General features: G+C 48.4%; 1 protein-coding gene across 3 annotated transcripts; it reads right to left on the reverse strand.

Moving 5' to 3' along the window:
- Positions 1-1558: 1558 nt before the first annotated feature.
- On the reverse strand, positions 1559-18353 carry L3MBTL2 (L3MBTL histone methyl-lysine binding protein 2). 3 transcript variants are annotated; one of them, XM_039725579.1, is made up of 16 exons: positions 17884-18353; positions 16236-16503; positions 15890-16023; positions 15063-15177; positions 14041-14120; positions 12613-12730; positions 12151-12285; positions 11386-11474; positions 9554-9785; positions 8757-8836; positions 8068-8172; positions 6150-6297; positions 5270-5352; positions 3552-3786; positions 2737-2802; positions 1559-1827 (listed from the first exon to the last, which is right to left on the reverse strand). In XM_039725579.1, the coding sequence occupies exons 1-16, from the start codon at positions 17902-17904 to the stop codon at positions 1574-1576; spliced, it is 2163 nt and encodes a 720-aa protein (XP_039581513.1). In that variant the 5' UTR covers positions 17905-18353; the 3' UTR covers positions 1559-1573. The 3 variants fall into 3 exon arrangements, with proteins under 3 accessions (XP_039581513.1, XP_039581512.1, XP_039581514.1); XM_039725578.1 differs by having other exon boundaries at positions 15054-15177; positions 17884-18352; XM_039725580.1 differs by lacking the exon at positions 2737-2802 and having other exon boundaries at positions 15054-15177; positions 17884-18351.
- Between the last annotated feature and the right edge of the window lie 6777 nt (positions 18354-25130).

Raw genomic sequence — 25130 nt, forward strand, 5'->3', positions numbered from 1 at the left:
CACAGCCTCCAGTCCTGCTGGGGGACTTCAGCCACCTTGACATCTACTGGGAAAGTACCAAGGCAAACTGCAGGCAATCCAGGAGACTCCTGCAATGCATGGAAGACAGCTTCTTGAGCCAGGTGGACTTCTGTAAAGCTTTTGACAAAGTCCCCCAAAACTACTCCCTCCAAAGTGGAGTGATGGGTCAATGGGTGGACTGTTTGGTGGATTAGGAATTGTTATGATGGTTGCCTGCAGAGGGTAGTGGTCAACAGCTGAGACTCCCAGTGGGCATCAGTGACCAGTGGTGTCCCTCAGGGGTCTGTATTGGACATGTATTTTTTAATGTCTTCATTACTGACACAGTCAAAAGGATCAGGTGCACCCTCAGCAAGCTTGCAGGTAACACCAAGCTGATTGGTGCTCTTCACTCACCTGAAGGATGGGATGCCACCATAGGGATCTGAACAGACTCAAAAGTGGGCACATGGGAATCTCATGAGGCTTAACAAGGCCCAGTGCAAGGTGCTGCACCTGGGCTGAGGCAAACCCGGAATCAACACAAGCTGGGGATGAAGGGATCAAGAGCAGCCCTGCCAAGGACTTAGGGATACAGGTGGATGAGAGGCTGGACATGACCCAGCAATGTGCACTCACAGCACAGAAAGCCAATAAAGCATCAAGAGATGAGTGAAAGCATCAAAAGCAGCATGGCCAGCAGAGTGAGGCAGGGGATTCTCCCCCTCAGCTCTAGTGAGACCTCACCTGCAGTGCTGCATCCAGCTCTGGGGTCCTCTGCACAAAAAAGGACACAGACCTGTTGGAGCAAGTCCAGAGGAGGCCACCAAAATGATTAAAAGGATGGAGCACCTCTCCTATGAGGAAATGCTGATAGAATTGGGATTGTTCACTCTGGAAAAGAGAAGGCTTCAAGGTAACCTAACTGCAGTCCCCTGATACCTGAAGGGAACATACAGGTGAGATGAGACAAGACAATTTACAAGAGCATGTAGTGACAACACAAGGAGGAATAGGTTCAAACTGAAAGACAGTAGTTTCAGATTATGCATTAGGAAAAAATTCTTTACTGTGAGGGTGGTGAGGCACTGGAACAGGTTGCCCAGAAAGGTTGTGCATTCTTCATCCCTGGAAGTGTTCAAGGCCAGGCCTGGATGGGGCTCTGGGCAACCAACAACTCCTAAGAGGTCATGACATCCAAAGCTGATGCCATCCATTTTCAATCTGCCTGAGTTTACACAGGGGAACTTAAATGAACAGGAGGGACCTTCATGACTCTCCAATCCCCATGTGCACAAGGCACCTCACCCACCCTGCTTCCCCCCTACCCACTAGGGTTGACAGGTGACCCAGCTGCTCTTCTGGTCACCACAGCATGAGAGGCTGTTCACATGCTGCAACAGTCCTTATTGGGATTGGGATGTGACAGCCACCCCTGACATATCCACTTCATCTTTCCTCCCTGACCTCACACAACCAGGCATTAGCAGCATTGAGATTTTGAGCAGTACTTGTCCCACCAAACTTTCTCAGGAGGCAAATCTTTCCAGGGAAAGCAAGCAAATGATTCATTCTACTCTCTGGAGGAGTACGGAAGGACATGTGGCTGCCTTTTCCTGCCTGAGGGTGTCCATGACTTATTGGCCAAGAGGGTGTATGGGGAGAGGTGGATGTGGCTGCAGGTAGAATAAGTAATTCCCTTACTTTCATCAGGTGCTGGCTCTGGCAAAGCCTGGCTGGCAGCTTTTGCTTCTCGTTTTGAATTTGTGGCAGAAGGCTTCTTGACAGTCTGCTTGACACTGCGGGCTTTGGCAGGTAACTTTTTTCCTTAACAAAGAGATAACGGAATATGAGCAAAAGTGTATTTCTTTTCCCCTGGAAAATCAGCAACCCTGCTCCTCTGAGAAACCACAGGCCAGGGACCAGCACAACTGAACAGAAAGCTACATGGTCATTAGCTGCCAACTGGTTATGCAACAGAAAAGGCCTACTGGAGAAAAATTCTATAGTCATCACCTCAAAATATGCTCCTTCATCTTCTCCTTCATTAAAGGCAAGGCACTTCAGCATGTGTTTAACTTCCAAGGAGCAGGTCCTCTTGGAATCAGTGTGGAGTCAGCTTTGCTTACCTGTCTGAGTCTAGTCCTAGGCAATGAGCATATTTGCTGCAAGATGCAGACATTGTAACCGTAATGTTCTGGTTTTTAGCTGACCTTTTCATTTAGGTTGAAAGTCTTTATATTCTTTGGATGTTCTTTCCCCTCCACCCCTCAAGAAGGAATTTCTTGTCTGACTACATGATTTGCCACAGCTACTGCAACAATGACAACAACAATGACAAGATGAAACAATAAAAGTATTTCTACTGGCCTCTTCAGCCATCTTAAGGCTTTCTTTCCCTCAGCACAAAGCAGGGTTGCTCTCCAGCTACCCTCCAGCTGCAGCAAACATCTCCCTCCAACCACGGACACAGCAGTGAAAGCAGCACAACCTCACACCTGGAAGCAAGTGCCATATATACCTCAGCCAACAGAAAACAGACTGCAAAACAGATCCTTCCTGCACACAGCTCTCTGCTCTTTAGGAAACAGGGCAGGTAAGAAGGGTGAAGCTGTGTTGGTAAACCCACAGCAAGACAAGGCCTCTCTCTCCTGCTCTGATGGGACATGGACTGTGTTCCTCTAACTGGGCCCAGCCTGCGAGCGAGCGGGAGGGCACTAATCAAACATCACTCACTCTTCTTTCCATAGGGTTTCTTCCTCTTCTTGGGCACCTCCTTGGCCTTCGCTGCAGTTGTGGGCTCTGTCATGGAGACGAGAGGGAAACGAAAGCCAAGTCCCATAACCAGTAGGTAACTGGGATGAAGTGACATAAGCGAGAAACAGATATACCCGTCCCCCCAAGCCAAAGCCCTCTTCCCAAGACAACCAGCTGAGGGGAAAGCAAGGCTCTGGTGCAGTTGCTGTCTGTGCTTCCAGGTGAGGGCCCAGAGCGGCAGGCTGGGGCAGCACAGGGGAGAGAGGCCCAGTATAGACTTGGTAGGGGCAGAAAGAAACAAGATTCGTAGTTTGAAATAAGAAGGAAAACATCTGCAAAGGTGAGGCAGTGGCCTCCCTGTGACAAGGGAAGGAACGAACTCTTGAGAGGATGCTCTTACCTTTTACAGACAAAGAGTTGATGAGAAAAGGGAGCATGGGGCGAGCTCCTGCTGCTATCTGGCTAAAGTTATAGCTATGCTTAATAAAAGGGAGCTGTGCAGGGATAGGACCACCTGGAACTCTACCCAACTTCCTCAGGAGCAATTAATTCTCTGCTGGTGTGGGTGAACAGAGCCAATCTCAAAACTCAGGCTGTTTTCTCCCCATCAAGGCTCCTCCCTCTGCCAGCTGCTAGAATATGGCAACAGAGGAAGATTTATGGTAGCCAGTGCAAATCAAGGAGGCCATTTGCTTCTCCCTACAAGGCCCAAAAATCAAAGGAGCCACTCACAGAGCAGGAGAAAAGAAATCTTTATGTCTAACATTAGAAACCACAGTAAAATCTTCACTCACCTGGAACCACTGGTGGTTGAAGCTGGTAGCCTGTCAGTTCACACCATCCCACAGGATAAATGTCTGGAGACTCGCAGTCCACCCACTGGTCATACTCGTTGTCCCAGCCATCAAAATGGATGCTAAGGAGACGCTGGACTACGCGCTTCACCGTGGCCACACAGATGAGCCGGGGCTCCATCAGGTCCACCGCCTCCACCTTCATGCCTGCCCTGAAGCCATGGTTGGGACAGTCCTGGGTGCATAAAAATTAAAAATGAAAAGCCAAGGCCATTGCATTCAGTCCAAACCTGTATCTGGCCAACACCACTCTCACACAGGCTGGCCTCTAGCCTAAAGCAAGCAGACAACAAGCCCAAAGATCCAAAACCAGATCCAAGACCAGCTGGGCCCTCAGACAATTTCAGCCCAGCCTTTAGAAGCAAGATCCTGATGTGAGGGGAGCAGAAGTTCAGGAACACAGTTACACAATTACCTGATATACCCCTGGGAAATCAGAAAGACCAGCACAGGCCCAGGTGCTGCAGTTTTGTTGATGTAAAACAGCTCCCACCCTCCACCCAACATGCCAGCCACACATCCACAGACAATGAGCAATGCAGAGCCCACCAGGAGCCTGGAGCTCACAGAAACACTAGAGAATCACAGGTGACACTCACAGAGACCCACAAAAGGCAGGACACTGATGTACCAGCTAGGAGAGTACATACTCCTGGGCCTTTGAGCTCTACTTAAAGTGCTGCCAGCAAACTGCAGCCCACTACAGACTGCATATATTGCGTGTAATGCATATTGTCTATCCTGACTTCAGGAAGACTTTTGACACTGTCTGCCATAAGAACCTCATAGAGAAGATGACTGAACTATAAGAACATGTCAGGGAATCATGTCAAACCAAGCAAGCTTGCCTGTAGTAGAAAACTGGGAGGAGGGACTATATACTAGATGGTTGTGCTGCCCTCCAGAGGCACCTTGGCAAGCTGGAATCCCATATTTGCAAAGGAAGAACTCCAGGCACCAGCACAAGCTAGGGGCAGACTGACTGGAAAGCAGTGTGGCAGAAAAGGGACTGGGAATCCCAGTGGACATGAAGTTGAATGGGCCAAGAATGTACCCTTGGGACAAAGAAGGCTAATGGTAAGCTGTTCTCAGCAGATCAGTGGAAATGATCCTTCCCCTCTGCTTGGCACTGACAAGGCCACACCTGAATTGTTCCCTGGTACAAAGGAGACAGTAGGGAGAGTGCAGCAAAGGGCCAGGAAGATGATGAGGGAACTGGAGCATCTTTTGTATGAGGAAGGGCTGACAGAGTTGTGACTGTTCATCCTGGAGGAGAAAAGGCTCAGGGGTATCTTATTTATGTGTATAAATGCCTGAAACGAGGGTGCAAAGATGGAGCCAGATTCCTCTCAGTGGCTCCCAGTGCCTGGATCAGAGTTAACAGGCACCAACTGAAAGACAGGAGTTTCCCTGTGAACATCAGGAGACAAGTTCTCCCATGAGAGCCAACAGGTGCCACAGGCTGCCCACATGTTTGTGGAGTCTCCATTCATCTGGACATGGTCCTGAGCAATGGGCTACAGGTAGCCCTGGGGTAGCAGGGGTGCTGGACAAGAAGTCACTTCCATCACTGTGATCTTGTGACAGCCAGAGCTATTGCACTCCTCCTTGTTTACTCCAAGAATTCCTACACATCGTTTCTTCCTGGCAGCACTCACTGTGTTGAAGAGCCGTGATGGAGCAGGTCTTGATTTGGTCTCTTCCAGGTAACGTTCCCAGCTGAATGTCTTTGCTTCATGCCCTGCAGAAGGAATTAACACTAAGAGGTAAAAAGGCAGTCACTGGCTAGACCAGCTGGGACAAAATGCAGAGTAGGCATAGCAACTGGCTGCAGAGCAGGTCAATGAACCTGCATGTACAGCCTGATCTTGGACATGAACCTCGTGCATGGATTCCATGGGAGCCCAGCACCCCTCTCTGCAGGCAAATACAGAAAAAAGCAAGTTGTAGCTCTGAACATCTGTGCCAGCCACAGACCCAGACCACAGAGAAAGAGGAGGACCAGCAGCAAGTAGGAAGTAGTATGTTCAAAACACACCACTTAGACCAATCTTTCTTTCTCCCAGCAGCAGGAACATCAAATAAAGATGGAACAGTACTGCACAGAAATTCAGAGTAGGCCTTTTTGAGTATGGCTAGATGAGGCAGCAAAAACACTCCTAGGATGATTGTCTCTTAGGAGTCTGAAGAAATACTCATGTCAGATCTATTCATAGAAAAAAGAATAGAGAGGACTGTGGACACTTAAGTACCAATTCCTCCAGCAAGGGCTCTACTTATTCCTTCCCACCCTCCTTGCCCTTTTATTCTGTTCAGTTTGGGGATCATACACCTCTGCCACTGATCTGCCAGGAGCTAACCAAGAACTGGTATATGGGCAAAGCTTAAATAGCCTGGCTCTCTGAACTAGCTGTCTACATGAAAAACAAGCAGACCGGGACCTTGTTTTGATTTATCTGAACCTGACCCCTCTCAGAAACACACCTCCCACCAAACTGCATGCAGGTTTGTAACCACAGGGCAGAGTCCAAATCTCACCTTTTGGAGGGGTCAGTTCGATGTTGTTCCTCTTACAGAAGTTGGCAGGGAAGATGGCATGTGAGGAGGCGTGATAGCAGAACCAGTCAGAGCCATCATCAGACGTTGCTCCATCAATGCTGATCATGAGATACCCATCCAAGAGAACCTGAGATGGGAGTAAAGGCGTAAGTGTAGAGCTCTACTTGCTCTAAAACCTCTCCTCCTCACAAAAGATTCTCTCAACAGTCCCCATATATCAATCACAATTGCCACTAGATAATAAAATCCAATGTTATATGCCCCAAGCTTCTCCTAATATGTTAGTCAACACAAGCTAATCCCCAAAGCAGCAAGTTCTGCAGGACTGGGACCAACACCAAGAGCCTTGTGAAAGAACTGTGTGAAAAGCCTTAAATGGTCAGGTGTTGCGGTTTGAATTTATTTTATTGATTCCTTGTTAAGTGGTTTGTTCTGTTGTACCCCCATGTTCCCCCTGAGTCAGTTTACCCCGGGGTTTTACCCTCCCTCAAAGCTGTCCCTCATGCCATTCCCCACCCCTTGTTCCAGCTCTTTCCCTGCCTGTCAAGGCAACCCAGCCACTTTTGTTCCTGAACCTTCTCTGTCACTTTAACCTCAGGCCAATCCCTGACTGCAACAACCTTTTGGAATTCCCCTGCTCATTGGCCCATGTGACCCATCCTCTCCACCCTCCTACCCCAACTGGCCCCAGACACTTGATATAATCCCTTTACTCCTCCCCCGAGGATTCTCTATTGATTAGCTGTTTGTATCCACCCCCTGGTTTGTATCTGTACAAAATCCCTTGTGCAGGGCTCTTTATTTCTGATCCCTCTTCTTGCAATAAACCCTTCCATGTGGAGCCTCAAGACAGAGAGCCACCTCCTTTCTCGTCAGCCTGGTCCCTGTCATGACTTGTGTCTGGCACTGTAGAGCAAGTGGCTCTAAAGGTTCTGCCTCTGGTAAATCCCCATACTGGGGCAGTTCCCCACTCCTGTCATGGCACCGGAGTTCTAAGAGCTAGCCCAGGCTCCAGTAATATGACACTCAGGAGCTCTGTTCTCCCCCAGAAACACTTCATTAGCAGCCCAAAAGCCCTCTCCACCAGCCACATCATGAATCTGTTACTGAGTAAAGGGAAGGAGCACCATCCTTGGATTTGCTGCTTCTTACAGCAACAAGACTTGTCCCATCCTGTCACTCACTGGTAATTAGTGCCTACCAAAGGTGATAGGCATGCCTGTCCCAAACTCTTCCATTTCCAAACTGTGGCAGAAGGGAACATTTTACAGACACAAACTGCTCTCATACCATCCTACTGCCAAACTCCAAGTGTCAAAGTCCTCAGCTTGGGTTCTGTGAGGGCAAACAGCTTCTTGAGGAGGCAGGAAAAGGCCACATGAATGCTGTACTTTCAACATTCAACACACTTTGCTGAGGAAACCTGGGCAAGGAATTTACTTCTCAACACTAGCACAAGAGTAGAGCTTACAACCACCTCATCAAGACAGACTGAAGGTGACACATCCCTCCTCATGCCATTCTCCACATGGAGGTCACCTCACAACTCTTCCCTTCTTTCCACAGGGACCTCTCTATGCACTCACAGAACTGGAGAACAAATCTTCCCTACTGCATGCCCAAGGGTGGTTGCCAGTCACACACACTGGGCACTAGCTTACAGACCAAACACACTCATCTTCATGCTGTCTGTTTAAGTACCCATGGATAACAGCTGGTCAGACCTCTGAGGTAACCCCCCAGTTCCCTCCACACATCAGCTGTCTACCTCTCCTCACAGCCTTCTCTGCACCCCCATGTAAGATCCTACCTGATCTTACTAATTTGAAAAGACCTGAGGAGAAGCTGCATTATCCCAAGCAAACATAGCAGACCCCCTTAGGCTCACTGAACTTACCTTGCAAACAGTGGCCACACAGATGTTGCCCAGATTCAGGGGGTCAATGGCTTCCAGTTTCATGCCTCGCTCAAACCATCCACCTTCAGAATAGACAGCTCGTACCTAAGGGAGACTCTGATATACCATGTGCTGCCATGGCTATGGGGCAGTCCCATCCTGACACCAAGCACAGCAAGTGCAAATAGGATTAGAACTTCTTCACTTGGCTCAGCTTGGGAGGGGAAAGCAAAAATATTACAAGAAATACAAAGAGGCAGCCAAACCAACACTATGTTTGTGTCAGCAACCTCTTGCCATGGCTCTGGTCAGTCAGAGAGCCAAGCCCAACTGCTGCTCCATAACAAAGCAAGCTTCCTTCTATCTGAGTCATTACCAGCATGATCCAGTTCCTTGTTGGAACTGGTCTCTCCCATGCAATCCTCTTCCCTCTCCAACTCAAAGCTCCCTTGGCTTGCTCTTTGATTGAGTGCCTCAATCTACCACTGTCCTTTTATTTTATTCTTTCAGCTTTCTAGTTTGACCTGCTCCTTCTTTACAAGAGCCTTGACACCCCAAAGACCTTACTGCCCTTAGGTATAAGAAAGACCACCCTCAACAACCCACACAGCAGCATGTGTGCCCAAGCAAGGAAGTGCTATCACTGCTTCCTCCTTTGTGACCCCCGCAGAAAGGCAGACTTGTCCTACCTTCTTAAACAGATAGGGCACAGCATCACAGTAAATCTTCCTGAAGGTAGGATGGTTTGCCATGTCATTACGTTTTTCTTCTGTGAGGAATGGAAGAAACACAGAGAGGTGAAAAACCTGCAGCAACTGCAGTAAGAAAACAGACTGGTTATTAATTTTCCTGTGACAGCTTAGCTGTTATAAACCCCCTCAATATGAGATCATTTAATAAAAAGAACAGGTCAGTCCCTCTACACTTCTTATAAAATGGGCTGTGATGAAGGGCTTGCTCAAAAGCAGATGGCTCAGCTTCCTGAGAACTACTGATAACACATGCAGCTATAATCACCAGGAACAGGCAGCAAGGAATAGAGACACAAACAAAAGGATCAGCAGAGCTCAAGTCTTGCTTTTTTCTTTGTCTTTTACTTTGCCAGAGTAAGCCAATCATCAATTCCGCTTGGTAAAGTCAAAAAACACACAACCTGATGGCATCCAGTGTTACAGAAGTCAGCATGAATTTCCTCAAAAAATACTACAAACATCTGTCACGTTGCAAAGTCTGCATTCTCACACTAAGGGGACAGACTGCCTGCTTCTGGTAAGAAACCCTCCAGTCTCCCATTGTGACCTGTGATTGCAGGGCTCTTACCTATCCAGATAAAAAAACAGCAGACACAAAACGAAGCAGACTTCAGCAGTTAGGTCTTGAGGCAACTGCCTCACTCCCAGCATGGCAAGACTGGTGGCAACAGCAGGGTGCAGGCAGCTCCCAGCAAATCAGAAGATGGCTGCAGTGGTTGATGGCTGATCCTTACCTGTCTTCTTTATGTCATGGCCGACTCTCCGTGACCAGCCCACAGGATGGATGAGGGGACTCCACATGTGGCACCAGAAGTCATCATCACTGTCACCGTCCTCATAGAGGAGTCTCAGTCTGCCCCCAATCACTGTGTCCACCACTGCCATACGTGTCTGGGACACATGGTTCTTATCCACCACCTCGACCCGCATGCCCTGCCGGAACGGGTACTTCATGCTCTCTGCCATCTGGCAACAACCAGCAGAGGAGGTGAGATCAACCAGAGCTCTCCAAACACTTCAGAGAACAGCTTTCCCCACAGACATGCACCCTGGCACTGCCCAAAGCTGACTAGGAAGGGATGCAGAGGAGTGGATTCTTTGGGGGGACAGGTAGATCCAGCCCCAGACATGACAGCATGGTTGGGCACACACACCCAGGGTCTCCCCTTTGTCATGTGCCCTCATAAGAGCTGCCCCACTCCAGCCCAGCAGCAACACCCAGCCACCACCTGGTGTAAATGTTCCCAGTGAGAACTTCTGTTCACGAGGAACTGAGCAAGGAATTGTGTGTGCCTTTTTCAGTCATGAAAGAGATCACAAGGGTTTTGAGGCTGCAATTAGTTAGAGGTGTAGCTTCCCAAAGTGCAACAGGATTTTCAGTTGACTTCAAAAGAGGTCAGGTTCTTTTTTTTCACCTTTTTATTCTGATCAGAGGTTGAACTACATGATGACCCATCTCTCAACTCCACATCCAAAGCCAGTTACTCTGCAGACTGACCCAAAGGCACAGTGGAGTCACTGGCTGCTTTCTGACTTTTTTTGAGACCTTCAGTTTGCTCATGCAGCCTTGTCCTACTCATCCACAAATGTCCAGTGGTGTTTATAGAACCCCTGACATTTTGGAACTGTGATCCCAAGATGCCATGCAGCAACTAGGAAACACAAAATAGATACCCAAACCAGCCTACAGCTGAATCCAGAAAACTTTTAAGCTAAGGTCTTCCCCTTACACTTGCTGCTTATTAGGTGGGAGTGGAGATGCTAAGGGAGAAAGACAAAAGCAATGTCTGTTTCCCTCCACTACTTCCCTTTCAGCTACAAGCTGGGGCCCAGGAACAAGCAGTTACAAACACCCTCTTAGCTTTCTGAGAAGTAACATGGGAAGCACTAACTACATCCAGATTTCTAGCTCAGTGTCACCACTTACCTTGCACACCAAAAAAACCTATCACTTGCCTTCCTGCTTGCTGTCTCTGTGACTGTCTTCCTTATCTGCCATTTCCAAAGCTCCTAGTCACAGGAGACCCCCTTTCTCTCCAACAAGGTCTAATCTCAGTGCAGGCTAGACAAAAACAATCATGAGAGCTACAGAGATGCAAAGGCCATGGCACTTAAAGGAAGCCTTTAATCCTGTGCTCTTCTCACTCCCTGCAGGCTGCTTTGCTACCAACACTGAAGGCAAAGTTTTTTGACTCTCAGAGCTACTCCATGGCACTGAAACAGGGCAGGGAAAGGCCAGGCTGGAACTGCACTGGCTTCTACCTTCAGCAAAATGCCAAACCTCATCCCCAGTATTTCCCAGCAGACCATGGGACAACATCTTTTAAAGCCTGCCTATGACCCAAAGCAGAAACTGTTGTGCTGAGAGCATGGAGGCTGTGCTATCCATTACCCACAGCATCATGACAGGTGTCTTAGGAACATGTGGAAGCACTCACTGCCCCTGTCCCACCCAGGTTTCAAGGCACACAAAAGTTGCACAGATCAGAACCAGAAGAGACATGTTGAGCATGTCTTGACTTCAGCTTCATTTCCCCCATGCAAAACAACAGCCTCCCATGGTTACCTTTATGTGGAAATCCACTGGGATGGTCCTAGCTCCCACCAGTTTTTTCATGAGGTAGCTTCTCCAGTCAGTGTACTTGGCATGGATAGCTGCATATGAGCATGGAAAAAGTCCATCTTTATGACCAAAATAATTACAGCACCACACCTTTCATCTCTCTCTGACAGCCCATTAGCACTAAAAGGCCTTCTTCACACTCAGATTCTGTACTGCGATTTGCCAGCTTGCCCCCACATCTGGCTGAAGGGATCACCATTACAGAATGGACTGGACCAAGCAGACAATCACCTCCACTGATCTAGATTAGGAAGTGGTAATAGAGCAAAACACATAAGCCATACCAAACAAATCTCAGCTTGCCAGAATTCCACTAGACTGGCATCCCTCTCTGAACTGCTAGCTGTGCAGGGACTGGAGTCACTGCATTTACCAGAGATGTTGCCCAGGATATGGGATCAAAAGGTTCCCCCAAAGTTCAAGTCTAGCCACCATATGGATTAGAAGGAGGCAAAGCCACCTTGCATTAGCCCCCACAGGTCTGCTATCAGCTCTGCATGCAGCATCCCCAGATCAATAATAGGGAGATGCAGAGGGAGCAATCCAAGCAGTCTCCAGCTTCCCAAACTCAAACAGCTGCTTGTAACTGAAAGCACAAATGGAGCTGTGGTCCTGCATGCAGTGGGAACACCTGTCCCTCTGTGCTAGGCACAAACCAAAGCTTCTCCATGCCCAGGTATATGCTGACCCCTCTTGCCCCACACTCACTTTGTGGTGGTACCAGGATTTTGCTGTTGACGGCACACCAGCCAATGGGGTGAATATCCACTGTGCCCAAATTGCACCAGAAGTCATGACTAGCATCATTCTCAAAGCCCTCATATCGCAGAAGGGCCCTGTATCCTGCCAGGACAGAGCAGACAAACAAAGGCATTAGAGGCCAAGAATTTGGTACCACAGGCTTAGTACCCACAGCATGGCCTTCAGCACACTGCATAGGTTACCAGAACTTCTCCAGCTCTGGTATTCCTGAAAACTGAGCAGCAACCAGGAGGAACTATGTGCTGGTTTCCTCTCACTCCCGCACCATGGTATTTCCTGTTCCAAAATCTCTCAGCAGTTGAAGAGCTCCAAAGAGCTGCTGTTTTGCTTGATCAGCTACCCTCAACTCTCTAAAGCTTCCCTCAGAGTTTAGCTGTGCCCAGCTATCAGACTACTGAGGAGACTTACCTACAATCTGGATGACAGATGCAATCCAGTACACTCGACTGGGGAGCACAGCATCACTGTTCAGCACTTCCACTTTCATACCTTTCACCACATCATCCCACTGATCGAAGAGTGGCACCTGAAAGATTGAGGCAGCCATGTTGGGAGAGGGATGTGGAAATCAGAGCAGGGTTTAGGCCCTTGTAGCTTTCAGAGACATGTCTTAGGGGGCTATACCTTCACCTTAGACACAGGCTTGCATGCCTTACCCCTCCTAGATTTGCCAACATCTTGAAATACAGTTGAGCTGTCCCAAACATCTCACATGTTCACTGAGGATCCCAAAAGGCAGAATACCATATAGCAATACTTAACTGTTTCACTGCCAGATGTCCTATTATCCCAAAGTAGCTGCTGCCATTCCTCTATGGCATAAAGATACCTAACAATGAGGTACCTAACAATGAGGATACCGAACATGTCTGCCTGACCTATCCTCAAGAAAAGGAAATGTTGTCAGTATTATCAGACCACAACTCAAAAGGATGATAACGAGTCTTATAAAAATTGGACATGTTGGAGACACAGCTACTGCCAGGCTCACATAAATTGGATTCCTCTCTGCACATCACCTTGGGCTGTACTCAGCCATACAAACTGCAAAATTAGCTTCCACTGTCATCCCCAGTCAGAACTAATTCTGTTCCCAGTCAGCACTGAGCCATCGCTAATTATGCCTGGAAAATAGACTAGATCTTCCCAGCAATGTTAGAGTCAATATATAAGCAAACCTTTACTTGAAAGCTTTCAGGTACACAGTATGGCAAAAATCACATGTGGTGTAGTAATTCTGCATTTTTTATAAGATTAGTCAATTAGTATAGTTATCATATACTATCCAGTTAAAATGTTAGTTGATCAGGTAATAATTCCTGGGGTTCTGACCCACTGGAAGCAGTCCAGAGGTTTTGTTTGCCCCATAACAAGACTGTTATGTCTCATTCAGATCCTGGTTGGAAAACAGAATGTTCTTGTAGTCGGTTCTATTCTTGGAATAAGACTACAATATTTCTGAATGTGTTTATATGGTTAGCTTATTGTTCCTACACGTAAGGAAGAAAAATAGGAAAAAATACTAGAAGCTACAGCCATGCTTTAACAATCTACAAAACTACAAATATATGAAAAACATAAAAAGTTAAAAATCATAGGCATCACTACCAGCAGTGTTTCTAACAAGTCTCCATCTGCTTCCTTCCCCCAAAACTCCTGAACCCTTTGTGAGACTCCCATTCTCAGCTGCCAGAAACCCCAACTTCTTTCCTTGCATCACCTGGTCTCAATAACCCCTGCTGGGCCCTTGCTCACCACCTGCCAGAGGAGCACAGGGGGGCCCATGCACATGACGTGCCCTGTGTGCCCTGCCATGCACAGCAAAGGAGAACTCACATGTTTGAAGCAGCTGACAGGAGCTGCCTTGTAGCCGTGCTCCTGCAGGTACTTTCCCCAGTCAAAGCCCAGGACGAGTGCTGCAAGCAGACATGAGAGCAGAAAATCAGATGAGATCACAGAACAGGCACAGAGATCAGTTACCTCTGGACTACAGCCTGCAGCCTCCAGGCACAAGGACACAACACACAGGGATTATGCATTCCACTGCATTTTCTCTGGTGGGAAACTAGAACCTATGTGAGTGCATGGTCACTAACCCCCACAAGAGGCAAAATACATTATTAATCAGTATTTGCTGTCACTTGCTTTTGGGGGAGCAGAAAGGGCAATAAAAGGGGTCAAGTCCAGCCCAGGCCTAAAGGACTCCAGAGAGAGTGCATTCTTTCAGGGTTAAACCACTTCACATTCTGCCTCTCAGCAGCAACACTGCAGGGTCATATCAGCAGCACTTGCTTTCACAGAGGGTGCCAGGAAAATCAGAGATACTAATTTGAGAGATGAATCCCACAGTCACTCCTGGTTGCAGGCTATAGCTCTGCTCAGGGACCACTCCCTGCTGCTGCCATGCCCCAGCACTCCCCTTTTCCCTAACAGAGTAAGCTGCTTCTCCTTCAGCTGCAGTGACTGGTTACTGCTCAAAGTGATCAGTGAGTGACTCGGGGCAAATATAACTCCCCATGAGCAGTGGGGCAGCAAATGGCTGGGGGAAGCAGGACACCTTAAAGTCACCTTTGCCAGCAGAAGTCAGCACCTCATGGGACTGGGATCACAGAGCTTACACTCCAGGTCAAGTCATACAAGGAGTGAGGATGAGGCTACAATAGTGGATGGGCAGGAAGAGGATAAGACAGGCCCTGTGTTCTGCCAGCTTGTGTCAGAGTGATCCACACACATCACACAAGGCAGTGTACCAGGGAGGAGGAGGAGGACTGCAGAGCTTACAGCCCTCAAAGTGTCCCCATTTCTGTGACTCCAGCAGCTGCACCTCCTCACACCTCACCTACACTCACCATCCTGACCTGTCAGTGTCCCATCTGCCAGCTGTCCTGTGCCCTGTGAATGGAGGAAGGCCCCGATCTTGGCTGACCAGGATGCCTTGTGCAGAACTTTAGCTTTCTTTGTTGGTGGTTTCCCCTACAAAAGAAGGAACATTAGAAACATTAATGACACAGGAGACTAAGCCACCCCCTGCAACTCAGTATTCATCTCTTCCTTGGGACATTTTTCAGGCTGCTACAATATTTATTAACCTCACAGGAACAAGAAACAGCAGGTAAAATACCAGTGTGTCCTTTCTCAGCTGTTAGGGAGCACCACCTTTAAGCTGTCATGCCTTCTCTGAGGACTTCAGGCAGGAAGAACAAGCCACTGGGAATGTCAGTCTAATATTTAATTAGAGAGCAACCACCTATCCCTACATACAGGCACATCCTGCTCCATCCCCAGGAAATCTTACAGAATTATAAACTCTTCCTGAAGAGCTGGATGTCTGCCTTCCTAAAGGTCAGGAGCATGACTTTACTCCTTAACTCATCTATATTCCTCAAGACTGCAAATTCCACCAGTGCATGACACTGCAACTGGAGCCACTGCCTCCAGTCTTGACATCCCCAATTAGTTCACTTACCTTGGTGACCATCAAATCTCCTGCTGCATTCCCTCTGCTACAGCTGTCTATTCCCTGCCTTAAGAAATTCTCCCCCCATGCATTCCTGGAGTCTCCTGGATTACCTAGAGCTTGCCATGCTACTTTTTGCAGGTATAGGGGTGGTTGAGGTCCCCCAGCATGACAAGAGCCTGCGAGCACGATGGAGCCTGAGAGGCAGCTGGAAAGGTTTTGACGCACCTGCAGTCTGGCCAGGATGCTGGCCTTTTTGGAATTTGAGGAGTAGCTTCTGGAGCAGGAGACACTGCAGAAACGTTTGGTCTTGGAGAAGAAAGCCTCCCTGGTGCCCACAATCCCACACATTTCGCACACAGCTGCGAGAAGGAAGGCCAAAAACGTGAGGATTTAGCAGAGGCAATTCACTAGAATGACAGAGCTGAGACCAGCTAAGCATCATTACACAGAGCAGATCCCCCACACAGCCCAGAAAATGCAGTGTGAATCCAAAGCTGCTCCCAAAGCATCCCCAAGGTGCAGCCACACAGCCTTCACTGCCCCTGAATGCTTCAGGCAGCACAGGCAGTACCTGGCTCGGAGCCACTGTCTTCTGTGAGCCGGCCTGTGGATGGCTGGTGCATGGGAGAGGTCGAGAGCTCTCCAGCCTCCCGCTCTGCCACCTCATCATCGCTGGATTCCTCCAGGCAGGAGCTGCTCTCACTGCCCATGCTGCTGTTGTAGCACGTGAGGCTGTCGTAACCCCCAAAGATGTCCAGTTCATCATCCTCCTCATCGTCATCACCTTCCTCCTCCACCCGCTCCAAAGATGAAGTTTTGTGGCAGAAGGAAGAAGCCAGCTAGAAAAAGAGACAGTTTGTTTTAAAACAGACATTTTGCACCCTGCTGCACAATGAATCTGCCTTTGCTGCTGGGGGAGGGAGTGGCCTCAGGGTGGGCAAGGAGTCCACATAACAACCCCAAAGGCAGGACTCTGAATGCCTTCCCCAGACAGGTCCCTTTACTGGTATTCCACGTGCTGTGTTCTGCTTCCCAAGAGGAAAGTGCCACAGGGCTGTTGCTGGATAGAAAACAGCTTGAGGAACATATCAAAACACAGGGCAAAGCACAGCTGAGACTGTGTCCTTGCAGGCAGTGTTCCTCCCAACACAGCTGCACGGCACAGCCATGCAGACACTGTCACAGTAAAGCCAGCACAGACTTTGAGAAGGGAGTGCAGCCTGCACGTTCCTGCCACCACAGCTCACAGGACCAGCACAGCCTGGAAGTCAGCAGGGCCAGCTCAGTCCTGGAGACAGCTCACGTCCTCTGGAAACTGCACAGTCCCAGCTGACCTCGGTTCAGAAACTACACCAGCAGGATGGCAGAATGTCTGCTATAGCTTTTTGCCTACACCCAGATGCCTCCACAGCTACACATCTTCACTGGCTCTTTGTACTTGCTGTTACAGCAGGAGAGCTGCAAGGCAGAGACTGAAGAAAGAGCACAGAAAACCAGTGTGTCTCAGACTAGAAGAATCTTGAGCCAGGCTCCAAATAAGCACAAAAGAAGCAGGGAAAATATGTTAGCAACTCATGAAGGAGCAGCAAGAACTCAGCATCAGCACAGGAAGTGATGAAACAGAAATGCAGATTCAAACAGCTACCTGAGGCTGGAGGATACCACTGTTCCTCCAAGTGGGCAACAACAAAAGATCAGCAGCAAGCCCATCACCTCCCAGTGCTAAATTCCCTCCGATCCCTGGCTCCCAGCTACCATTACCGACACGTGCACAGGAAGCTCAGACTTCACTCACGGCTGTCTCCCCGCATCCTCCCCGGCTTTCACACAAAACAGACCCAAGGTTCCCCGGTTACTCCCTGAACAAGGAGTTGCTCTCCTGAGGATCCAGGCCCTCAGACAGCATTCCTGACGCCTGAAAGGCCTGAACTCCTCTAAAAAAGAAAGATTTCCATCGTCTTCTAGTCGCTGTGTGGGTGCATTTTACACCAGCTCGGAGGACGTGAGCACCATTGCATCGCTGCTCTTCCACAGCCGTGAGTGAAACTTGCGCACACGAGTCCCCAGGGCTGCCAAGCAGGGGCACCATCACCCGGAGCCTCCTCGGGAAGCTCAGGGGGACGCAGGGGCCCATCCCGCCGGGACCAGACGGACCCACCGCCGCCCCCAGGAGCAGCCCAGCCCGGCTCCCGGAGGATCTCCCGTCCCGTCCCGCTCACCTCCGCCCGCTCCCGCTCCATCGCTGCCGGGACGCCGCCAGCCCGCCTCACGCGCGCGGAGAGCGCCCCCCGTGCGCTGTGCCTCTGATTGGCCGGAGCAGCGGAGAGCAGAGCAAATCAGCGGGGAGTTTGTTCCCGCCGCGCTGCCCGCGGGGCACGACGGGAGCTGTAGTTCTTTTCCCGCGGCCATGGCGCCTGGCGGCGGTCCCGCCCAGGAACAGGCCGGGCCCCGGTGCCGTGTCCACGGGTCCGTTCCTGCTGCTGGCTCGGGATTAACCCACTCGGTCCCAGAATGGCTTGGATTGGACGGTACCCTAAGGATCATGCAATTCGAACCCCATGCGGAGAGCAGGGTCATTTTTCACTAGAGCAGGTTGCCCAGAGCCCAATCCAGCGTGGCCTTGGACACTCCCTGGGATGGAACATCCACAGTTTCTCTGTGCGGCCTGTGCCAGTGCCTCGCCACCCTCACAGTAAAGAATTTCGTCCTGTATCTAACCTCAATCTGCCCTCATTCAGTCTAAAACCACTACCCCTTGTTCTGTCACTGCCTGCTCACATTAAAAGTCTATCTTCCTTTTTATAATTCCCCTGTCCATCTTCCTCCTTTTTACAATCCCCCTCCAGGTACTGGAAGGCTGCAGTGAGGTCTCTCCAGAGCCTTCTCTTCTCCAGGCTGAACAGCCCCAGCTCTACCAGCCTGCCGAGAAGCTTATGTAAAGGTAAGCCCCTGGAGGCAGTTCTATTTTCCACCCTTTTATTTTTGTTGTCACTGTGTTGACGTTGTAGGAGGAAAAAAAAAAGTAAAGAAAAAAGGGCTGTACCGATCATTCCTAGCCTGTATGGGCTTTGTAGTGAGTGGCTGAACAAATAATGTGTGAAGCACAACTGTACACTCTTAGCTGCAGGTGGGAGTAAGGCAGCATGAAAAAGGGTCATCCCAAAGGCTCACCTTTGGAATTGCTCTTCCAGACAATCCAAAGGCTCTGACATGAGGCTACAGCCTGTTGATATAAACACAAAGGAGTGTTTATATCAACTATCCATATGAAACACTGAGAATCCAGGGTAGTGGTCACAGCCTAATTACAGAGGGGCAGTGTTGGGGAGCTGGCAAAGCCAGTCTGCAACTTGATCAGCAAATTTCCATAGCATCAGGGATCCTCCACTTTGGGGTTTTCCAAACAGTCCTCCCAGCAGTGTTAAAAATAGAAAATTGCTTTAAAATAATATAGCTAATAATGAAATAAGTCATAATGACTGTTGTTCCCTTGTAAATGCTGCTAGACATTGCACGGCCTGGCAGACAGCAAAGCCCTTTCCAGAAAAGACACAATCCAAAATTAAAGGCTCATTAAGTCTTTCTACTGCAATGATCTTTCACGGAACACATTGTGAGCTGTAACTGGTGTGCATCCCCTGCTCCCTTCCCAGAGTGGAGCAAGCAGCACTGCTGCCTTGGCTCACTCAAGGCTTCTTGAAGGCTTCAGTAGAAACAAGTCCTGCGTTGACACAGAGCAAGCTTGAAAGGCAGTCCCCACACCACAGCTGTTCATTTTTCATTGCAGTTCTAAATAAGCCTTTTCAATAAAAAATAGTACTTAAATAAATTAATTCTAATGTGACTCAAGTTCAGCTTGATTGAGGAATATTTATGTTCTTTTCAATAATAAAGACTGTTGTAACAATTATTATGTAACAATAATCATAATAGTTCTGTAAAGCCAACTCCTTTCTTTAGGGAGAGAACAGCACTGACAATCTCAGGTAGCTAAAACCCAACACTTAGATTGGACTTCACTTTTCCCATCTCCTTCCCCACTGCTGTTCTGGGTCTGCTCTTGGATTTAACATAATCTGCAATAAAAATTTTAGAAGGATCAGTGTCAAAGGGCTGCTGTCAGGTGCAATGACAGAAGGAGCCCTGGCTGCAGGACAGGGGGCCAGGCTGCTTCCTCAGGCACTCAGCTCTTGAGCTTCAGCTCTGCTCTGTCCCTCATTACCACAACTTCTCCGAGGAGCCTTGTCTCACTGGCTCTTTGTGCTTGTCCTGGGACTGTCCTCTCACCCATGCTCATGTTCCACATCCACAGGCTTCATAAATTCATCTGCTGCTTCTCCAGAGCCTCCTTTTCCAGTTCCTGCGTTGACACAGAGCAAGCTTGAAAGGCAGTCCCCACACCACAGCTGTTCATTTTTCATTGCAGTTCTAAATAAGCCTTTTCAATAAAAAATAGTACTTAAATAAATTAATTCTAATGTGACTCAAGTTCAGCTTGATTGAGGAATATTTATGTTCTTTTCAATAATAAAGACTGTTGTAACAATTATTATGTAACAATAATCATAATAGTTCTGTAAAGCCAACTCCTTTTTTCTAGAGAGAAGAGCACTGACAATCTCAGGTAGCTAAAACCCAACACTTAGATTGGACTTCACTTTTCCCATCTCCTTCCCCACTGCTGTTCTGGGTCTGCTCTTGGATTTAACATAATCTGCAATAAAAATTTTAGAAGGATCAGTGTCAAAGGGCTGCTGTCAGGTGCAATGACAGAAGGAGCCCTGGCTGCAGGACAGGGGGCCAGGCTGCTTCCTCAGGCACTCAGCTCTTGAGCTTCAGCTCTGCTCTGTCCCTCATTACCACAACTTCTCCGAGGAGCCTTGTCTCACTGGCTCTTTGTGCTTGTCCTGGGACTGTCCTCTCACCCATGCTCATGTTCCACGTCCACAGGCTTCATAAATTCATCTGCTGCTTCTCCAGAGCCTCCTTTTCCAGTTTTCTACTCTGTTATTTCAAAGAGCTCATGAGAATCCTGGTGCTCCAGGGGCCTTTTGTCACTTCCAGCACTAAGTGGCAGCCATTTGGTTACAGGCTTTCCAAATTCTTGTGTGCAGTGGGAAGTGGCACATGGCTTCCGTAAGGCTCCTCCTAGCTGACACTGTGAAAAACCAAAAGACTTTGAAGGGTTTAATTTTTGTCATGAGCACTGGGAAGGAAACCATTTTGAAGAAGAAGTATTTATAGACATGTAAGCCTTGGCTGTACATTCATGGTACTGGCTTTGAAAAAGGAAAATAGGGTAGATGAGCTTGGAAAACCAACAAGAAAACAGATGGAATAATAGAAGAAAATATTCTGCTTAACTTTTGGCAGACTAATTTTACCAAGGTAACTGTGAAATGAAGAGTGGGGTGTCCTGCACTGTGTAAGAACAGGCAACAGCCTGCTTGCAGGTGGCAGATTTGAGCAGTTACTGTTTTCTAGATCTCTCTCTAGGGCTGAGGAGCTTGCAGAAAACCTTTGTGGGATCATCCTTAATGCTACACTGATGTTCTTCCACATTTACAGCCACTTGTCACTAAGTTACACTGTAGAATGGACATAGTAATCAAACAGTTTGTATAGTGAACAAATAATCCCACCCCAGACCCAACAGGCAACCCAGTTAAGGGCACAAATACTAAGTTAGCCTCTCCTTCCTTGCTATTTTACTACCACATTAAATCTGTCAATAGATGTAACACAACTCTACATACAAATACTAATGAAACAATAAATAATTTTTGTCCAAATTAAAAAAAAAACTCAAACAAACAAGCAAACAAAAAACCCAAAACCAAAACAAAATCCCAAAAAGAAGCTGCAGCCATTTTCAAGGCTATCCTGACATGGAGAGGGAAGAGTTAACTGCCTAGGAAATAAATCTCAGTTTGAAGTGGTTATCCCATCCCAGACCCCCAAGAAATCTGGCTTTTGAGAGCTGAGCTGTGCTGCCTCTCAATCCCTCTACAAGCTTTTGAAGGAAGACATGGGGCACACCATGTCCTGCCAGGTCACCTTTCCCAGCAGAAAGAGCAGCCTGGACCAGCAAGTCCAGCTAATGGCAGAAGATGTTACACCATCCACAAGGCCTGACACATAATATGCAGTTTACCAAGGTGGAAATCTCTTTACATATCCTTTCCCAAGGCCCAGTTAAGGGCTCTCTCTCACTGTTTGTGGTGACACAGGAGAACTGGGCCCACCTGACAGAACAAAAGGCTTGAAACCCTTCATTACAAACTCAAACTGAGATAACAGCAGGCAAACAGAGGAGCACCTGAGGTCTTTTTCCCCTTTTTTTTTTTTAAATTTTTTTTTAAACTCATGAGTTAGGAGTTCTAACTCCTGGTGGCTGTAACTCGGGCCGTGTGGTTACAAGCCCTGGCAGTGTGGGTGGTGGCAGACCCAGGTCACGCCCTGGCTTTCCATCAACAGGCCTGGTGGGATATCCACTGCCTGGCTCCCAAAGGTTCAGTCACCACAGCATTGTACTGGGAACTCCTGCCAGTGCCACACTGCTGTGGGACAGCACAGACCACGAAAAGCAAAAGTGAAGAGGAAACAGAATGAAAGACTCCTTGCTTTTCAGGGCAGCAGAAGCTCTGCACTTTCAGCTAAAAGATCAGGGTTGGCAAAGAGCTTTCTTCTGGTAATGACCTTTCAATTCCTGCTATTGCCCTGGGGACTGCAGGGCACGAGGAGAAGCAAAATACCCACTGCCAGTGCTTGTGGTTACAGCTGACATGTGCTCCCAAGATATGCCAGAGCCTGCCACCAGCCAGCACACCTGGGGAAAGCCACAGTCTGAGCTGTGCCACCTTCACCAGGAGCTAGGAAGGGCTTTAAAGATGACTGAGGGACAATGGTGCCAACAGTAATTTCTCCACCCTCCCCAAACCCACCACACTCCCTACAACAGGGAGAGTAGACCAGAGCCACGGCTGATGGCCCATCAGCTACCCACAGCACCAGTCACAGAACAGGTTTCTCTTCCAAACATCCCATATCCCTTCCTGGAGAGTTGAAACCGAGATCCTGTTCTAAGGGAGTGCAACTGAAGCAACTTGAGCAAACCAAAATGCCAGAGCACACTCAGGCAGGCAAAGCTGATGCACATGCCATACCAGCAAGGCTGACAGAGCAGCTCAGTAGCTCTCCAGCCAGAAAGCAAGCACAGATGCTGCTGCAATCCCTGTGGATGGAGCATGTTGTGCTTTCACATGTTCAGGGGCCACGCTAGGCTCTGTCTCAGGCTGGGATCTATGGCACACAATCTGCTTTGACAAGCTGAGGGAAGAAATGGCTCCTTGGGCAAACTGGCAGATACCCCAGTGTTGTATCGTAGGAAGGCACCTGCTGAGAGGGTTTGTAAAAATAAACATTCCCCAGACAGCACCCTGTGGCTGGTCTTCAAATTAAAGCTCATTTTTAGGGTAGGAAGCCTCATCACACACTTAGGCAGAACTGGTCATTAGGAGCAGACTCTTCTAAACTGCTGCTGTCTTTCACTACAGGATCTGTTCCAGACTGCCCAGAGAGGATGGGCTGGAGTCCTTGAGTTTGGCTGAAACTGGAAGCAGCAAAATGACCATCTTGGAAACAGGAGGTGGAGTTTCTTACAGAGAAATTGTGTATCATATACTGGAAAAATGAAACAAAAGCTGGAGTGGCTGTCACTGCCACATCATCTACCTCAGCCTTGTCATGGTGCTGCCACTGCCGGTAAGAGGCCACAAGCTCTGCCTTATGTGAGGCTCTGTCAGGCTTTGCCTGGGCTTGTCTTGGCCTGCCAGGAGCTGCTGTAGCTCGTTTTGCTGTTACAACAGTTGTCTAATGACCAGGTGACTGCTCCCAACATTGCCTTGGGTTTGTGCAATTATCTGGTGTTTGGGCTACCCAGTACAAGAGACACAGGCACAGTGAATCCAGCAAATGGGCAGCACGGTGATGGGAAGACCGGAGCCTGTGTCAGATGGGGAGAGGCTGAGGGAGCTGGGATGTTGGAAGGTCAGACATTACAAAGTTTACATCACTGAACTACATATTATTTGAGTACAACCATTAGCATTGTTGTAACTGGACAATCAATATCTGACTGGATTGCTAGAACTTCAGGTATGAATTCTTTTTGCTGGTCCAAGAGTCTAATAAATAGGAGTCAAACAACCTAACTTGGAAACAACTGAATGGCAAGATACAGATGACACCCTAATTTTGTTGTCACCCTGAAATCCTCCCACTACTTGAAACAGCCATAGTAGTGCCCCAAATGGTGGGTTCTGGTTCTCCAGTAGAACCACGGAAAGCAGAAGTAGAGGGATTTCAGGAAAATAAACCTTATGCAAATTTTAGACTATTGATCATCCACATCACCTCAAAAACTGAACTTGGCTCAGTCATCACCTACAAAGAGGGACAGAGCAGCTGTGCTGTCACATAGAATGCATCATGGCATCTTTCAAGCAAGTCTCTGTTTTGGCATTTGAAGTTGGAAGATCTGTAGTGTGCTCTGCAAGGTCCCAGGACTTCCCCACTTCAGATGCTTTGATGCAGGTCAGGAGAAATTCTAACCACGGTTTGTGTGCTAAGTCAGCGGCACAAAGGAAAGCTGTTTGCACTAAAAGCATGTAAGTCAGAAGGCTGGGCACACTTTTCACTTCATTAGCCTGCATGTGCTCAGAAGGAACTTTTTTTATGCTCCATCCTGAGAAGTCCTTCAAGGCTGAAAGCAAAGCTAGGCTTTGCTTGGTGTCAGGGAAGAAAGAGGAGAGCTTACTGTGCAGAGCGCAAATCTAAACAATCCCAGGCTGCTGTTCTGGCATTCAATACATGGAGTTTATTTTGCTTTCTGCTCTCCTTTAGGTCAGGAGCAGTCCCTCCCAATGCACCAGGGTAATTGTGGGCTTGGTGCACAGTTGGTCTGCACTGTGTCAGGGTGAGCAGTATGAGGTTTAACCAAGGCCAAATACCAAAGCCCAGGGCTGCTTTCCTTAAGCCTGCCACAAGTTTTCCACCATCTTGCTGAAGGCTTGCCACCAACCCCTTTCTAAATACAAGATTCATTGTCCTAATTGTGTTTATATCCAAAACCCAAGCATTTTACTCCCACTTTTGAAGACCTCTAACATCAATTCACATTTTAATACACCATGACTTATTTGGCACTTACCCCCTCCATCATCTTCCATGAGCAGTTTTCCTGAGGTCAGCTTGCTTGTGTTATCTGTCTGGGATCTGCTGTTCCCAACACAGCTGGCGTTACACAGTTGTGCTCTGGTTACATCTGGGTCTTCCAGATGCATAATGCCCTGGTGGCGAGTTATTCCCTAGGCAGCCAGCACTGTATGCACATGCACACCCATAAGGCTGGATTTTGGGAAGCCCTCAGTGAACCAGCCACACCCACCACAACCAGCTTGAGCAC

Source organism: Passer montanus, unplaced genomic scaffold, assembly GCF_014805655.1.
Source record: "Passer montanus isolate IOZ18808 unplaced genomic scaffold, ASM1480565v1 scaffold55, whole genome shotgun sequence".
Classification (NCBI taxonomy): domain Eukaryota; kingdom Metazoa; phylum Chordata; class Aves; order Passeriformes; family Passeridae; genus Passer; species Passer montanus.

Coding starts and splice junctions, on each gene's coding strand:
- L3MBTL2 (XM_039725578.1), bottom strand. CDS start 17,904: ATGGAGCGGGAGCGGGCGGAG. Junction 12,731..14,040: donor CTGTCAGCTGCTTCAAACAT/GTGAGTTCTCCT, acceptor TCAATCTTTCAG/GTGCCACTCTTCGATCAGTG. Junction 8,837..9,553: donor CCATGACATAAAGAAGACAG/GTAAGGATCAGC, acceptor CATTCCTCACAG/AAGAAAAACGTAATGACATG.